Genomic DNA, 16,228 nt, shown 5'->3' on the forward strand with positions numbered 1-16,228 from the left:
AGGGACACCACAGAAACAAGGGATGTGGGGAAGAAATTATGTTTTCCTTTATTAATTAGATTAAACAGAAGGGGAAATGGACACAGGGGGTGAATAATGTGCATAAAGCTCAAGCACAGGAAGAAGAGGAAGGGAAAACAGGGAATGAAAGAGAAATGAAACAAACAAAAAAATGACAAAGAGGGTTTGGGAGTGCGGAGCAGAGAAGGGGTGGGGCGTGCGTGAGGCGGAGAAGGGGTGGGGCGTGCGTGAGGCGGGGAAGGGGTGGGGCGTGCGTGAGGCGGGGAAGGGGTGGGGCGTGCGTGAGGCGGAGAAGGGGTGGGGCGTGCGTGAGGCGGAGAAGGGGTGGGGCGTGCGTGAGGCGGAGAAGGGGTGGGGCGTGCGTGAGGCGGAGAAGGGGTGGGGCGTGCGTGAGGCGGAGAAGGGGTGGGGCGTGCGTGAGGCGGAGAAGGGGTGGGGCGTGCGTGAGGCGGAGAAGGGGTGGGGCGTGCGTGAGGCGGAGAAGGGGTGGGGCGTGCGTGAGGCGGAGAAGGGGTGGGGCGTGCGTGAGGCGGAGAAGGGGTGGGGCGTGCGTGAGGCGGAGAAGGGGTGGGGCGTGCGTGAGGCGGAGAAGGGGTGGGGCGTGCGTGAGGCGGAGAAGGGGTGGGGCGTGCGTGAGGCGGAGAAGGGGTGGGGCGTGCGTGAGGCGGAGAAGGGGTGGGGCGTGCGTGAGGCGGAGAAGGGGTGGGGCGTGCGTGAGGCGGAGAAGGGGTGGGGCGTGCGTGAGGCGGAGAAGGGGTGGGGCGTGCGTGAGGCGGAGAAGGGGTGGGGCGTGCGTGAGGCGGAGAAGGGGTGGGGCGTGCGTGAGGCGGAGAAGGGGTGGGGCGTGCGTGAGGCGGAGAAGGGGGTGGGGCGTGCGTGAGGCGGAGGAGGGGTGGGGCGTGCGTGAGGCGGAGAAGGGGGGGGGCGTGGGTGAGGCGGAGAAGGGGTGGGGCGTGCGTGAGGCGGAGAAGGGGTGGGGCGTGCGTGAGGCGGAGAAGGGGTGGGGCGTGCGTGAGGCGGAGAAGGGGTGGGGCGTGCGTGAGGCGGAGAAGGGGTGGGGCGTGCGTGAGGCGGAGAAGGGGTGGGGCGTGCGTGAGGCGGAGAAGGGGTGGGGCGTGCGTGAGGCGGAGAAGGGTGGGGCGTGCGTGAGGCGGAGAAGGGGTGGGGCGTGCGTGAGGCGGAGAAGGGGTGGGGCGTGCGTGAGGCGGAGAAGGGGTGGGGCGTGCGTGAGGCGGAGAAGGGGTGGGGCGTGCGTGATGCGGAGAAGGGTGGGGCGTGCGTGAGGCGGAGAAGGGGTGGGGCGTGCGTGAGGCGGAGAAGGGGTGGGGCGTGGGGGAGGCGGAGAAGGGGTGGGGCGTGCGTGAGGCGGAGAAGGGGTGGGGCGTGCGTGAGGCGGAGAAGGGGTGGGGCGTGCGTGAGGCGGAGAAGGGGTGGGGCGTGCGTGAGGCGGAGAAGGGGTGGGGCGTGCGTGAGGTGGAGAAGGGGTGGGGCGTTGCGAAGGCGGAGAAGGCGTGGGGCATCAGGGGAGGCGGAGAAGGTGTGGGGCATGGGGAGACAGAGAAGGCGTGGGGAATGGGGGAGGCAGAGAAGGTGTGGGGCATGGGGGAGGCAGAGAAGGTATGGGGCGTGGGGGAGGTAGAGAAGGTGTTGTTTAGTGGAGGGACACAGAATTGGGGGAAGCAGAGAAGGGTATGGAGGGGACCTAGAGCGGGTATGAAGGAGATGATGTGGAAGGGTTTAAAAGCATAATCGTTCACTGTTTAAAACAGCAATAACATTACTTGAGAATATCTTCTTGGCACTGGCGCTGTGGAGCAAAACATGCGACAGCCCAGACACGGATCTCTGTGCCACAGTAAAACTGCTTGCCACGCATATCCCACACACCCTGTGAGGGTGTGGCAACCGCTCGACTCTGCAGAGCACAACACCAAACTCATTTTCCTGAATGCATGACTTCATGTTTTCCACAATTCTTCAAATAAACCTGGTCAACAAGTGGTTCACACACTCAATACACCACAAAATAAAAACAAAGCACTTAGTGAATCAAGTCAGCGGGAAGGTGCTGTGTGACTCACCCTGCCACCGTACTGTATCATAGGTGCGGGCAGTACTCTCCCAATCACCTCAGTCATCTCATCCCGTACATGGATTGCAAACTCTTGTACATACGGGTCGACATTGAACGTTGCATTTTTCATCTGAACATGCAGTACAGACCAAACAGAAGAAAAAGATTCAAGATGATGGAAGATGATCAACACAAGCAAGACAATTACCACAACACCAAAAACAAAATCAGCTGAGAGACAAAGTACAATGAAACACAGCAGATCATAAAATTTTAACATTGACTTGGTGATTTAAAAGGAAAATATTTTGACAAACCTAATTTTCATTTTCCCCATCTGAAACAACCGTGAATAACTTTTCTCACAATGTTTGGGACCGAAGTCGGTTAACTACTGGTAACCACTTTGTAATACCAACCAAGAGGTAGGGTCGGGGAAGCAGAGAGGGAGATGTGTTTATTAGGTGGACAGAAGTTATGGTTTTCACCCCTGTATGTTTGTTTATTTGTGAGCAGGATGTCTCAAAAAGTTATTGACAGATTCAGACAAAACTTAGTGGATGGGTTGGGTGTGTGCCAAGGATGTGCCAAGGTTTTACATACGGAAAAATAATAATTAAAATTGTGAGCAGTGATGCCGCAGCCGAAGCCGCCAGTTCTAGTAGCTATGTAATCACTTCCAGTTGGCCCAAAATGACATGACCAATCAATCCATCAATCCATTGGGACCATACTCTGTGCAGAGTGTTGGTGCTGCCATAGCAGTCTCCTTGGCTGTTGGGTACAATCCTGGACCGGTCGCCACTCCGACACAGGATACCAGCAAGCTGGTACTCATTTTGCCAACCTCAGAAGGATGACAGGCAGAGTCAACCCCACCTGGTATTAACTCAGCAGCTACCAGGGCTTAAACTCAGGACCCAAGGATCCTAAGCCAGCCACCCTATCCACTAAGCAAACACCAGGCTTAGTAATAAAGGTAATTAAAGAAGATTTTTTTTTAAAACAATGAACCAAGGAAAACATGAGCAATGGCATCATTTTTATCAAACTATATTTGCCATTGGTAGTCCACCACATATTTAAATTTTCCCATGAATTAGTTGAGAGGTTTCAGAAAGGAATTTTAAATGTTTTCCTTCAATCCAATATGGCTGCGAGATCACTTGACCTACAACATAATCTTTATCAAACTATTTCCCATGGGTAGGCAACCACATACTAAAAAGGTTTTCACATTGATGAAACAGTTTCAGAGAAGTAGAATTATAAAGTTTTTACTTCAATACAATATGGCTGTTAGACCATGTAACCAATGATGTCATTTTATCAAAATTTGTTGGCATGGACAGGTGATCACCAATTTATTGACGAGAAAAAGATATGTATATATATATATATATATATATATATATATATATATATATATATATATATATATATATATATATATATATATATATATATATATATATATATATAGTAACTCCAAAACAATCTCAATCTGCTTGAATTTCCTTACTTATCTCCCTTTCTTCAATATCTCCAAAATGAATCTTCATTGAGTGAAATGCTTCTTCCTTCTCCCTCTTAAAGCTTTACAAACATTTTAGAATGCTTCACTTTCCTTACATCTTCGTCAAGAATCCCCGTGTACTTCTTCATGATCTATTCTTCTTCTTCTTCCCACGGATCGTTATCCAAACCTGTTTCACCTAAGTACTTGGTCGATCAACCTTAATCCAGTACCGAAAGCAACACCTTTCTACTACCTACAAACATTTAAAACAAACAGGAATTCAATTATTGCCTTCAGCCTATTTATTATTGCCTATTACTGCCTTCAACAAAAATTATTTCCACCCATCCCATGATCTTTGTCCCCGTATGTCCAGTTTGGGAATCTTGAGAAGTCCAGTGTGCAGAGGTTGGCTGCCCACAGCAATCAAATCCCCTTCAGGTCCTTCAACAGTGTCAATCCCCTATGTCAGTACACTTCCCCACATCTCCTACAAACCTATGTCCTTCCAACCCTACCCCTATGTGTCCCCTCTCTTCAGCATCCCTCCACTTCTTGTCCCCTCTTTCTGCACCCCCCCAGTCATGGTACTTCAGTAAAGAATTTACGATTCCATAGGACTGACTCGGTGAACTTTATGACCCAGATTTCTCCCAATGGCAAATCCTCCCTTCTGGACTTTGTGATGACAAACTTACCTGCAAATGTCACCTTTTCTTCTTCTACTCCAATTGGCTCATCTGATCATATGCTTGTAAGAGTCAACATTTCTCTGGCTATTCTCACAGAAAAGCCTCGGTGTTGGTGAGTCTGGCAGTTCACTCAAGCAAGGGAGTGGAGCGATAAGCACAGACTGCAAGCAGCAATCTCTCTCTTCAGGACTGATCTCCGATATCTACCACCCCCCCCCCCCCCCAAGTCCTCTGATATCAACTCAGCCTGGGATTTCTTTCACAGAAACCTACTCTCTCTCTCTTGTGCACAAATCCATCCTATTTAGTCTTCTTCCCACCCATAGTACACTGAACCCTATGGTGAGGCAGTTGCTTTGAAACAACTTGCCTTATCTTCCTATAAAGCAAACTCAGATCATTCCTCAAAGCCTGCAACAAGTGTGTGTCCACTCTTAGGGGACTCAGAAAACATCTGTCCAACCTCAATATAGAACGGTCAAGCTTGTCTCCCCCTTTACCTGGTAGTGCCTTGTTAAGTCTGTCTCTGGTGTATACTCCCCCTCCATCCCTTCCCTCACATCAAATGGCACAACAGTCGACTCCGCTCATAAAAAGGCTGAATGCTTCAATTCTGTATTTGCTTGCAAATGTGGAAGAACGAGATTGGCCAGGCAGGTGGTGAGGACGAGATGGCCAGGCATCTGCCTGGGGGATGGCCAGACGAAGGCCTCTGGAGTACCGGCGGAAAGTGGACGCAGCGACGCATTGCTCCAGCGCATGCTCGCATACCTGATCTGACCTTCCAAATCTTGCATCCCCCAACCCCTCGCTCTGTGCCTAGCTTGCAAATCCATATGTGCCATCTAAGCTCTCTGGCAAGATGTTGTTGGCACAGGAGTTGTCAATCACATTGGTATTACAGATGTGATATTGTTAAATTTCTCAAATTATGAAGCAGAACAATGAAAGACATTAGATACACCCCTACCAGTTTGCTTATCTCGTCCTGACGGTCTGGAGCTGAGCGTGCAGTAGCTTTGATCATTGTGGATGTCTGGTTGTCCGTGAGCTTCTTGATGCACCGCTGCCCTGCCACAATGTTGCAAACCTGCAAACGTTTTGAATATCACACAATATTTCTCCAAACCCGATATCTTCTCATTGCTTCATACCAATCTATAAAATATATCTTCATTTCTCCTGGATCTCATTACCTACCCCCACTCTCCCCCCTCCCCCTGCAAAAGCAAGTTCATGGAACAGCACTGACAGTGTGACAAACATCAACAGCATGAACGGACAGGAATATCAATCTGCATTTTCCTCCAACACATATCTCTCGTTGTCAAAAGAGTATAATTTGACCTATGCTGCATGTTTTACCTCCAGGGGTAGGTAAGTGTGCTTCTGTTCTTGGCCGACCTGCAAGCAAGGCAGATGAGGGTACTTCAACACCAACTTGTGTTTTTCACGAAAGTAGTGTGCCACGGTGCACTCCACTGTTTGCCCGGTGTCCAACTGCAAGGGGAAGCTTCAAACACCGGGCAAAGTGACGAGATTAGCTAAGTGGCTGGTGAAAATGCTTGCGTTATTCGCAACATTGTCTGTGCAGTCAAAAGTGCACTGGTACTTACGTCTGATGGCTGGAAGGTCGCCGAGTGACATTGCACACCTTGTATTTACGCTTCATCTGGCCACAATGCGTTATTTCCACCTTCAACCCTGTCCGTGTGTTATGCAATATTTCCAGTCAGGACAACTGTAGTGACATGGTTTAGTTGCCATTAGATTTGCTAAAATCAATGTTTTACTTAGCCAGTTACTCTTAAAATTAAGTAGTATGCTCCCAAGCACACACCAATCATTTTTATGTGCACTATAAACAGATTACATTATCAGTCCATTCATCTACCGCCTGCTTAATGCCAACACAAAATCCTTTGTTCAGAAGTTATATTATCACAATGGACATGGTTGAGCTGGTGTAAATTGCTAGTCCCTAAGCAAGGCACAAAGAAACTAACACAACAAAGGAGCATTGTGTTCCACCACCACTGCAATGCATTTTCACCACAGTAATCAAGTGTAATGCATAAAATCAACCAATAACTCATCATATGAGCATTATAAAAGACTAATAACCATTCGTGAAATATGACAAGGACAGGCAGGCACAAGTACAGTACAAGAAAATTTACCTTTGATCTCCTTGGTGAATTTTACTCTCTGAGAGTCAGACAGCTGCTTGGGTTGCTCATCGATGTTACGAATGTCCAGTACCTCACACATGAACTCTATCACTGGCTGAGCCTTGTAAAACGCTGTCGCAGACACTGCAGGTGGTCAGGGAAATAGTTGGGTGAGCGAGGAACAGAAGAGGAGGAGAAGAGTGAGGAACGGGGAGTGAGATTGGGAAGAGCAGGGGGGATAGTGATGGGGAGGGGGTTGCGAGGACGAGGGAGGGGGTGGCGAGGACGAGGGAGGGGATGGCGAGGACGAGGGAGGGGGTGGCGAGGACGAGGGAGGGGGTGGCGAGGACGAGGGAGGGGTGGCGAGGACGAGGGAGCAGTGGCGAGGACGAGGTAGGGGGTGGCGAGGACGAGGTAGGGGGTGGCGAGGACGAGGGAGGGGTGGCGAGGACGAGGGAGGGGGTGGCGAGGAAGAAGGAGGGGTGGCGAGGAAGAGAGAGGGGGTGGCGAGGAAGTGAGAGGTGGTGGTGAGGAAGAGAGCGGGGGTGGCGAGGAAGAGAGTGGGGGTGGTTAGGGGGAAAAGGAAGTGTATGTGGAAATGGTGATGGAGGTGGAGTGAGAGGGGAAGAGGGGATGGAGATAGGTGGAGGGCCAGAGGTGGACATATGGTGCAATGTCAAAATATACAAAAATCAAGATCTCCAACATGCTTCACAAAGATGAAACAAACACACAAAAACACGATCACTCCAGATAATTAATGTGCCTGCATGGGAGAGCGGGGGGGGGGGGGGGGGAGGGGGGGCGTAGGTTTTTAACAGAAGTGATCAATATGGCTCCAATGTGCCGAGAGTTCATAGAAATTGAATGGCAAGGATCCTGAAGTCAACAGAACATTTATTCCAATCATAAAACAGAATGTGAAGCATTTCCTTTTGAGGTGAGCCAAACAGAGTTGGTGTGAAACAAGGGTCAGTATTTCAACAACAGAGTGAGACGGGATCAATAAGTCTAGTTCAGGGGAACTTTAGGATGATGTAGTGTTGAATGGATCTGCTACAACAATGCATTTGGTTGTTAATGATTTGAGATATCCAGGAATCTGGTGGCCATGTGTGGTGAATTATTTTGGATGAGTCATTTTGCACAGGTTGCCTTAAAAACTGTAAAAATCGTTTTATTTTAAATAAAAAAAATCATCAACTGACACTGACTTACCATCTACATTTAGCATCATCTTCCACATACATGGTCGCACAGACTGATGGAAACCAAACCAGACCTCACGCCCACCACCCAATGGATGGCTGTACCCCTCAGGAGACGAGAAGAAGGAACGTCCCACAGGTGTGTATCTAGTATGCATGACAGCAAAAGATAGTCACATTTGGATTAAAGGGTTATGGTCAGAAAGTATGAAGTTGATAAACATGTCTGACTCACCGCATTGAAGGTAGGTGACGTAATACCACATCAACGGCCTGGACCGCATCATTGGGAACCTGAACAAGGCGGGCGGACAGCGAGTCGTGCAGGGCATGCCAGCTCACATAGGAAACCCATCGTGCAGACACATGAAACACACGATCCTTCCCTTCTCCGGGCAAAGTAACCTCCAATTCCACCTGGACAGTATCATAAACACAAATGTGACCTTATAAAGAGAACTCAAACTTTGTGAAAATTTTGTGATGCTGTACATAATTAATAAATTAAAATAAACTCCGATTACATTTTGACCCAGCATGAAATTGCAAACAATAAAGTTTTCATTATTAGCAAAGAACATGTCATCAAATTGTATTATTGCAGCGAGATAATTTGCAAATATATTCTGCTACTTGTTTTACGCATCGCTGGTGTGTTAGGAAGTTGAGGCTCGACTTGTGTTCTGGTGCTTGCCTTGTATAAATAAGCAAGCTATAGATTTGTAAATCTGCATCATGTTTAATCAAGCATCTCACTTCCGGTTGCAATACACGACTTTCAAAATGACAGATGAATGCTGAAGGAGGCCTTTTGTGCATGCGCTGTTTGTGTGTTTACAGTGACTGGATTGGGCTCGATGGGCACTTTCAACGTGCCGTTGTTAGCGTGAATTCTGCGATTCAAATAGTCTTTTAAACATAATTTTCAGCATGTAGATGATAGAGTGGCAATTTCAAAATGGTTAACCATAATTATTCTGTTCCTGAATGCGAATCGGACTCGCAAGCAATATCCATGGATGAGAGAAGTTGGGTTCCTATCATTTCCTGTTAATACAATTAGGTAGCGGCATACATGAAATATAACACGCGCGCGCACGTACGCACGCGCGCACACACACACACACACACACACACACACACACACACACACACACACACACACACACACACACACACACACACACACACACACACACACACACACACACACACACACACACACACACACACACACACCTGTCTCGTTCCATGTATGCAACCCGTTCTTCTGGTGCATACATACCTTTATCTGGGTGGTGAAAAGACAACTGACAGCTTTGTATAGGAAAAATAAGTAACCCGGGTTACGTGCTTGAAGCAAAATCATACCGACTGCTTATAAATCAAAACACCTCACCACACTGGAAAAATGAACTATAAATGGTGGAGACTTGTAATACCCTCCCCCACCTGGAGGTGGTGCTACACAATACATGTTTACATGGAGAATTTGCATCCCCCCCCCCACCTCAAGACCACCGGCAAAGATAAAAACACCCCTATACATCAATTGTGGTTATGCTGATCCGCTGTAGCAAGTCTGGATGCAATTGGGCCAGAACTGTCGAAGGAGTAGCCTGACAAACAAACCCACAAACACTCATCTGTGAATTATAGTAAGCATTTATGGCATAATGCATGCACTTCTACATCACTAATTCTATTAAATAAAGCAATATTTTAACTCAGAAATAGAAGCATAAACAATATTTTAAAATCTATGCATTGAGGAATGTTCTAATCTCAGTTACTCAAAAGTTCAGTCTTGAAACATTCATGCATGAGGAAACTCATTCATAATGATCCTCCATTAGGTATCAACTTAATAGCAACAAAGAAGAATGTCATGCATAGTTTTAATTGAATGATTGTTCAGGCTGCATCCCGGTAATCATGAAAAAATATGAAAGCAAACTGCACAAAATTTGTGGCAGAATAATGAAGTGCTATAATCACACCCTGAAACAGAAAGGTAGGTGTGATCCACAGCTCATAGCTTACATCTAGCAGTGTTTTGAGCAAGTTGGCGAAATGGCTCACTGCGTGATAGTAATGTTAGAAACAACATGCTTAATACAGGGAATAATCAGACATTCTACATACGACGTTCTGGAACTGTTAAATGCATTTTGAGAAAACTAGTAGAAATGGAAAATAAAGCAGGGAAAGTGGCATGTGTAAGTTTATATATATGTTAGTTTTGAAAATCTGTTTAAGCATTTAATCTCTAATGCAATGTTATTGTTTCTTTTGAGATGGATGTACGATCTTAATCGACTATAAATGGTCGAGGTGTGCGTGTGTGTGTGTGTGTGCGTGTGCGTGTGTGTGTGCGTGTCCACATTTTTGTGGAGTTCTACTTGAGCTTTCTGATATTTCATGTGATCCATCAAAATGACCGCTATGATCTTCTGAGTTGATTAGGCTAATCAACTACAAAGAATCCAGAATAATCCCCACGTTTTAAACGTACACCATGTTAAGGTGTGTAGAACAGCTTAATAGGTCCTTCCACAGCACACCATTCTAATTACAAAATAAATAACAAAAAGAATGACAACACTGTCACAAAGCATATATATTAATTAATATTCATGAGATTAAAAATAATAATAATAATAACGAATGTATAATCCCCCTCCCCCCCCCCCCACCACCTTGCCCAGGGCCAAGCTCATCTGGGCTTGGTGAAAGGCAAGCTAATGCTCAAGCTGTACAACAGGCAGGTATGCTACAAGGCCGTGAAGATCAGTGAAAATTTGCTCCAATGGACCAACGAGCTCACTAGTAAGGTAAAAGTTAACAACAGTGAGAATTGCTTTGGAATACATGTCTTCTACCAAAGTGATATTTTCTTAAGTCCAAAAAGGGCATTGAAAATCTGAAAAATTGACTAAATACCCTGAAACTTAACTTTTCTGTAATTTACCATAATAAAGCCATGTACCAAGTTTCAGTTCAACATGGTAAGGGGTATGGGAAAAATGTCTGAAAAACAACAGGTGGGACAGATGGGAAGAGAGCAAACCTATCGTCCTCTCTAGTGAAAATGGTATGGGTATGGGACAAAAAAAATGGTATGGGACAAGTACACACGTGTGGGTACCTTGGTGCAGTTTTGCCAGCTGCTCGCTTTATCATCTGTGTAGAGTTATTCGCAAAACGACAAAGAGGGAGCTCTCCATTTACACGGGATATTTTCGGAAATTTTAGAATTTTTGAGGGTTAAAGCCGCTGTTCAAAACCATTCCAATAATGTCCGTTTTGTTCCTGGAATAAAACATTTTCATTGCTGCAAATTTTTCTTTTATTTATTCAGTCTGGTGCTGGGTGATGCAAAGAAGAAAAATGTGCTACATGGATTGTCGACTATTTTTTTCCGAGAAACTGGAGGAGGTTGGAGTCGGAGTTGTATTGTTACGAATCTGGAAGCCTTGTGCACACAGACAGACAGACAGCAGTCCCTAAGCTTAGTTATTTCAATAAGTATGTGTTTATAGTTAGGGCCCCCTACCTGTGTCTAATGGGAATTACATGTGTGCACTGCGAATTACTTTTTTAGTCAGGGTTTTTGCAATACAAATCGAGCCTACACCCAACCGAAACCATCACTCCTTCAAGTCACACATCACGCCATTACACACGCGTGTCCAGCCACGTACGTGGGCAGAGATTTCCATCGCCTCAGATCGGGACTCCGCCCAGAAAAGCAGGGGCATGCCCCTTGTCCAATCACGCACAGAGGGCAACTTTCCCACGATACCCGGCCAATGAGGGTTGACATTCCTTCAGAGGGCGACTTTCCCACGACACCCCGGCCAATGAGGGTTGACATTCCTTCAGAGGGCGACTTTCCCAAGACACCCGTCCAGATGGCGATTTTCTCACCCCAGATAAGGAAGATATAAAGGAACGCCAGGCTGGGGAGGTTAGTCGTCTTGGGGGTCGCGGGTCTTGGTGCTGGTTGGTTCGTCTGGTCCTGGGTCATCGTAGTCTCTGATCTTCTCCTTGGTCTTGGTTGATTGGTGCGTGGCCGGTTGGCGAGTGCGGTACCTGGTGCTTGGAGCGGCATCATGTTGCGTGTTTAAGTCCCGCCGAGCCGGATCGTCAAGGGCCGCATGAGGCGGGAAGGTCCAAGCCTGCATACTTACCTCCAGCTCACCTTCCCTCCGAGCTGGGGGTATCAATAAAGGTCGCGGCCATCATTAATTTCGGGGGGGGGGTGTCTGTGTGTGGGCCGGTCTTCAAGTAGAATTGTGTAAGTGCTTTCTTTTGCTCATTGTACATAACATTTGTTATTCGTGATGACTCTGCTCTGTGTTCCCCTTCCTGATTATTGTTATAAATAAATACCCATTTTGTTGAATGTACCAGCTCGTTTCTGTGCTTCTTTCATTGGCTTAGCACGCTGTGTATTGAGAGACAGCGAGGGTAAATTGTTCATTTGGTCCGGCGCCGCTCTGGTAACTCCGCTCGGTTAAGCCGTATCCGAGTCGTTACCTGCGACTCAGATCAAACAGAGTCGGCTGAAGGTGTGGTTCCCTGGTAGTTAGACTGCGTGGGTATTTAGGGATATTTAAATTGGCAATTAACCCCACCCCAACGTAGTCGACCTATTGGCGATCTTCTATCCGATAAGGGACCCGTGACCTTTCGGATTTATCTGAAAGGTATGACCTAAATTCCGGGTGTTCGGTGGAGCCGACTCTACTGCTCCCCCTAGTGGTCGTGCTCACCACCGAGACCTGGCCCCACAACAATTGGTGTTCAGGAGTGCGATTCGTCCCTCCGCCTCCATAGAGAAATTCACGGGATTCGGATCAGGGATGTAGAGAGGAACCCCCCCCCCCCCGTTCCCTCAAATTACGAGCATTTTAAAATTTATTTCTCAAAACGCAACATGGCAAGCCAAGATGAACTGGCGCAGGTGGGGGTAGAGATAATGGTAGGTTTAGAGGAATCCATGGTTCAGGACACCCCCATGCAAGAAGACGTGCCCCCGCAGCCAAACCCAGAAGGGGTATTGGGAGTGGCATGGGCAGCGTATGGCACCCCCCCCGGTCAAATTCCCCGCACCCCCCCCCCCTGGTCTGGGCGAATCGGCCTCGTCAGGACCATCTGACTTCGACCGGATTATGGAAGGAATGAAGCAATTGATGTAAAGCATGAAGGGGGATTCAGAGCGCCAAATAGATGCGATGGATAGCAAAATGTATGTGATGGGAAACAAAATGGAGGCAAACACGCAGGCACTGAGGGGTGATATGCGAATGCAGCGGGGTGAAATGCAGTGCATGGGGTTAAGCCTGCAGGCGAGCGTAAGAGGTATAATGGCGCCTGTACGTGGGGGAACGATCGAGTCAGGAGGGAATGTGGAGGTTTGTCGGCCCGCGATGGAGACGGGTGAGGTCGGGACGACGAGCGACGCCACCATAATTGATGAGGAGACCGAAACGTGTAGGGTGAGACATGAGGGGATGACGGAAGAACCAAAGGAGGTGACGGAGACGGATAAATTAACAGAGACACAAGGGGAGATGCAGGATTTAGAAATAATGACGGAGACGCAAGAAGCAAAAGAGGGGACCGAATTAAATAAAGTTAAAGACGAGCACACATGTGGAGACACTGTACGTGTTCCCCTCCAGTCATCAGAGAATTGTTAACATCCTTGCACTTTGGAAAGAAGAAAAGGGATAAATCTTGTTTCCCTCTGCACTGTCAAAGAGATTGCTTTGCCAGCCAAAAAGACTGCTTTGAAATAACACAGCTGGGCTTGTTATTGACAGCTTGTGGAATAACACAGCTGGGCTTCCCAGTCCACTAAGGCACAAAAACATGTAGGAGGTGACCTCGCATGAAAGGAACAGAGCTGATCTTGTGCTTTCTTATCAACAACATGAGCTTGAAAGGAATTAATGACTATAAACAAGATCAATCTTGCTGACAGGTGGTCACGCAAGGGTCAAGGTAAAATTGTATACAAGGCAGAGCTGAAACTGAGCTTGCCAGAGAGCTGGGCTAGACGTCTACTGTGTTCCTATTCTCTTTCTCCATATGCGCATATGTCTTTGGTGTGTAATAAACTCTTCTCTACCTAACATCGGTGTGGACAGAACTTGATCTCAATCAGTGTGGACTTCACCGGATCTCAACAATTGGCATAGTCGGCAGGATGAGCCATATCAGGGAGGGAGGGAGCGAGCTTCCCTGGTGAGACAAAGGAGGAAAGAGCCAGCCAGCTTCAGATAAGGGAAGAAAAGCTGCCTCCATTCTCACACTGGGGACACGGGCTCGCTGCGGTCTGTCCTCGTCTTAAATGAAAAAGGGGAGGAGGAGTTTCTTGCACATCAAAAAGGGGTACCCGGGAAGGTTAGGGTCCATTGGAAGGTTGAGGGAAACCTAAGAACACTCCGTTGGGAGATTGTGAGGGCAACCCAAGAATACTCCAGGACCAGGGTCCGAACGGGAGATTGAGGGAAGGGAAAGGTGTGAAGGCTCCTGACCCAACCCAAGAAAGAACACTCCGTTGGGAGGTTGAGGGAGTGGGAGGTGTGTGAGGGAGTGGAAGGTGTGAGAAACGCCCGACCCAGCCCGAGAACACCCCAGGCAGAAAACACCTGGCCCAGCCCAAGAATACTCTCGGAAGGACCAAGGGAAAATGGGAAATAAAGTGGTTAAACGAAAGTTGGATAAAATACCCCATCCCCGAATACAGCCGCAGGGTTGATGTATGAAAAATTATGTACCTCGGTCATGTGATCAATTAGAATTATGGTACAAATGGATACAAAGGGACCCATATCCATTCCCAAGATGGGGTTCGTTAAAATGGGAAATTGTGGGAAATTTATCATCTCGACTCGGGCATCGGGTAAGCGGTAAGTTGAAGCCCGAACCAGACTTAAAGCTTGTGAGATGTGAGAAGAAGAAGCCCTAAAAGCAAATGAGGTGGCGAGAAAAATGGTAAAACAGAAAATACTGAAATTAGAGAATCAGGTTAATGCAGGTGACCCACCTGCAAATGTGAATAACACACCAAGTTTGTACCTGGACCTGGGAGCCATGGGGCTGCTGGCCAAAGCTTCTGCCTTCCGGGTCCGAGAAGTAACTCCGGGGGTAGGAGGAACGGCAGCTCAATCTGTATACCATCCGTTTGAAGAACATGAATTGAGATTAATGTGTGACAGAATTTGGAAATGTAAAATGAACCGCGGATGATTCTTGAAAATAAAGCATAGGTTGCTTGTGATCACTGCGCTGAAAACAATGAAAAAGTGGGGCGGGGGGAAAGGATTCTCTACTGTGGAGTGAAGGAATGTGTGTGCTTTGCCTGGAGGGTAAAGGGTGGGCAGTTTATCTTCTCACCCACGAACTTGTTCCGAACTCCTTGAGAGCTTTTATTGTCGACAAAATTGTTTTGACATGGGAAAATTAAAACATCTTTGTGGGAAAATTAGATAATGAAAAAGTGAGGCGGCAGGCAAGAACACACCCTGTGTGTGAGTATGCCTGCTTGTCGGGCGGTGTGCGAGATTTGCCTGATAAGGGGGAAGAAGTTGGAAGCATGAAATGATGAAATTAACATTTGCTGGGGAAAAAGGGTTGAAGCTTGAAGAATTGGTTGATATTCGTTTGATTGATTACAAGTGCACAGTAATCAATGGTGAAGATGACAATTCTTTGAGCATAACAAAGCTATTATGAGTTAATGTGAATGAGCTTAGAATGAGTGACTTCATAACGTTGACGTCTGATTCCATCGCCGTCGCCGGCACATTTGATCATCCATCGGTCGGTGAAGAGCCGCGGCTCGTCTCATGGCGAGTCTCCTTCGATTCGTGCCTTTGATCCGGACCTCTGCTTGCCTTGCCCCCAAACGTTTTCGGATGATGGTTTCGGGTCTCGGAGTATCGTATGGAGTCCCAGTTCGGTTGGTCAGACTCCCAGTATGGAGAGTTCCACGGGGGGTCTAGCGAGTGGTGAGGGCTTCGATGGGACATGAGTCATGAATCAAAATTGGGTTTGGTTCCGTGTTTGGGGCAAGCCTTGTTCAGGTGAGCAAATTGTGGGTGCAGGTGATGTGAAAATACAAATTTGCATACATAATATAGATGGTACATCACTGCTCATGCTGTTAAATTCACAAACAGGAGATACATTAACGTGCATTCAGCCCCTCGGATGAACGTCAATTGGATGCCCAGTCTAATAGCATTGGTTTATGAATGTTAATAAGTTTGTTTAAAAGGAAATTTTACAGATAATTGAGAATTTAGCAGAGTAAAAAAACAATTCCTGATATAAAATGTTGGTTGGAGCCTCACAATATCGTCTCTCGACTCAGGGATATGGGAGAAAATATGGCAGAACAGATTAAACCTCGACACTGCACGGCGTGCTGTGACGCTTTGGGAGAGAATGTGAATTATGAAAATGAAGTACAGAATGTGTTTGGGATGGAATTCAAAATCGCGACTACTGATCCTTGGATTGGTGAG

At 47.3% G+C, this 16,228-nt stretch overlaps 1 protein-coding gene across 12 annotated transcripts in view; it reads right to left on the bottom strand.

Annotated features, from left to right (window-relative positions):
* Positions 1 to 16,228, bottom strand: part of LOC147017412 (protein argonaute-2-like) — a 161,747-nt gene that overhangs the window by 56,547 nt on the left and 88,972 nt on the right. For 7 of the 12 annotated variants that reach the window (XR_015049488.1, XR_015049486.1, XR_015049485.1 and 4 more), the window contains exons 4-12: positions 14,746 to 14,868; positions 7,921 to 8,102; positions 7,696 to 7,832; positions 6,487 to 6,621; positions 5,923 to 6,010; positions 5,672 to 5,819; positions 5,277 to 5,396; positions 2,103 to 2,225; positions 1,803 to 1,936 (exon numbers count right to left, since the gene is read on the bottom strand). Coding sequence is in view for 8 of the 12 variants with exons in the window: in XM_085847057.1 (XP_085703183.1) it covers positions 1,803 to 1,936; positions 2,103 to 2,225; positions 5,277 to 5,396; positions 5,672 to 5,819; positions 5,923 to 6,010; positions 6,487 to 6,621; positions 7,696 to 7,832; positions 7,921 to 8,102; positions 14,746 to 14,868 (1,190 nt within the window). In the remaining 4 variants the exon portion in view is untranslated. The remainder of the gene's footprint in view (positions 1 to 1,802; positions 1,937 to 2,102; positions 2,226 to 5,276; positions 5,397 to 5,671; positions 5,820 to 5,922; positions 6,011 to 6,486; positions 6,622 to 7,695; positions 7,833 to 7,920; positions 8,103 to 14,745; positions 14,869 to 16,228) is intronic. The other 5 variants (XM_085847055.1, XM_085847058.1, XM_085847060.1 and 2 more) reach the window with 1 other exon arrangement.

This window comes from Eptatretus burgeri, chromosome 11, assembly GCF_056783735.1.
Source record: "Eptatretus burgeri isolate ZD-2024b chromosome 11, Ebu_testis_v1, whole genome shotgun sequence".
Taxonomy (NCBI): Eukaryota; Metazoa; Chordata; class Myxini; order Myxiniformes; family Myxinidae; genus Eptatretus; species Eptatretus burgeri.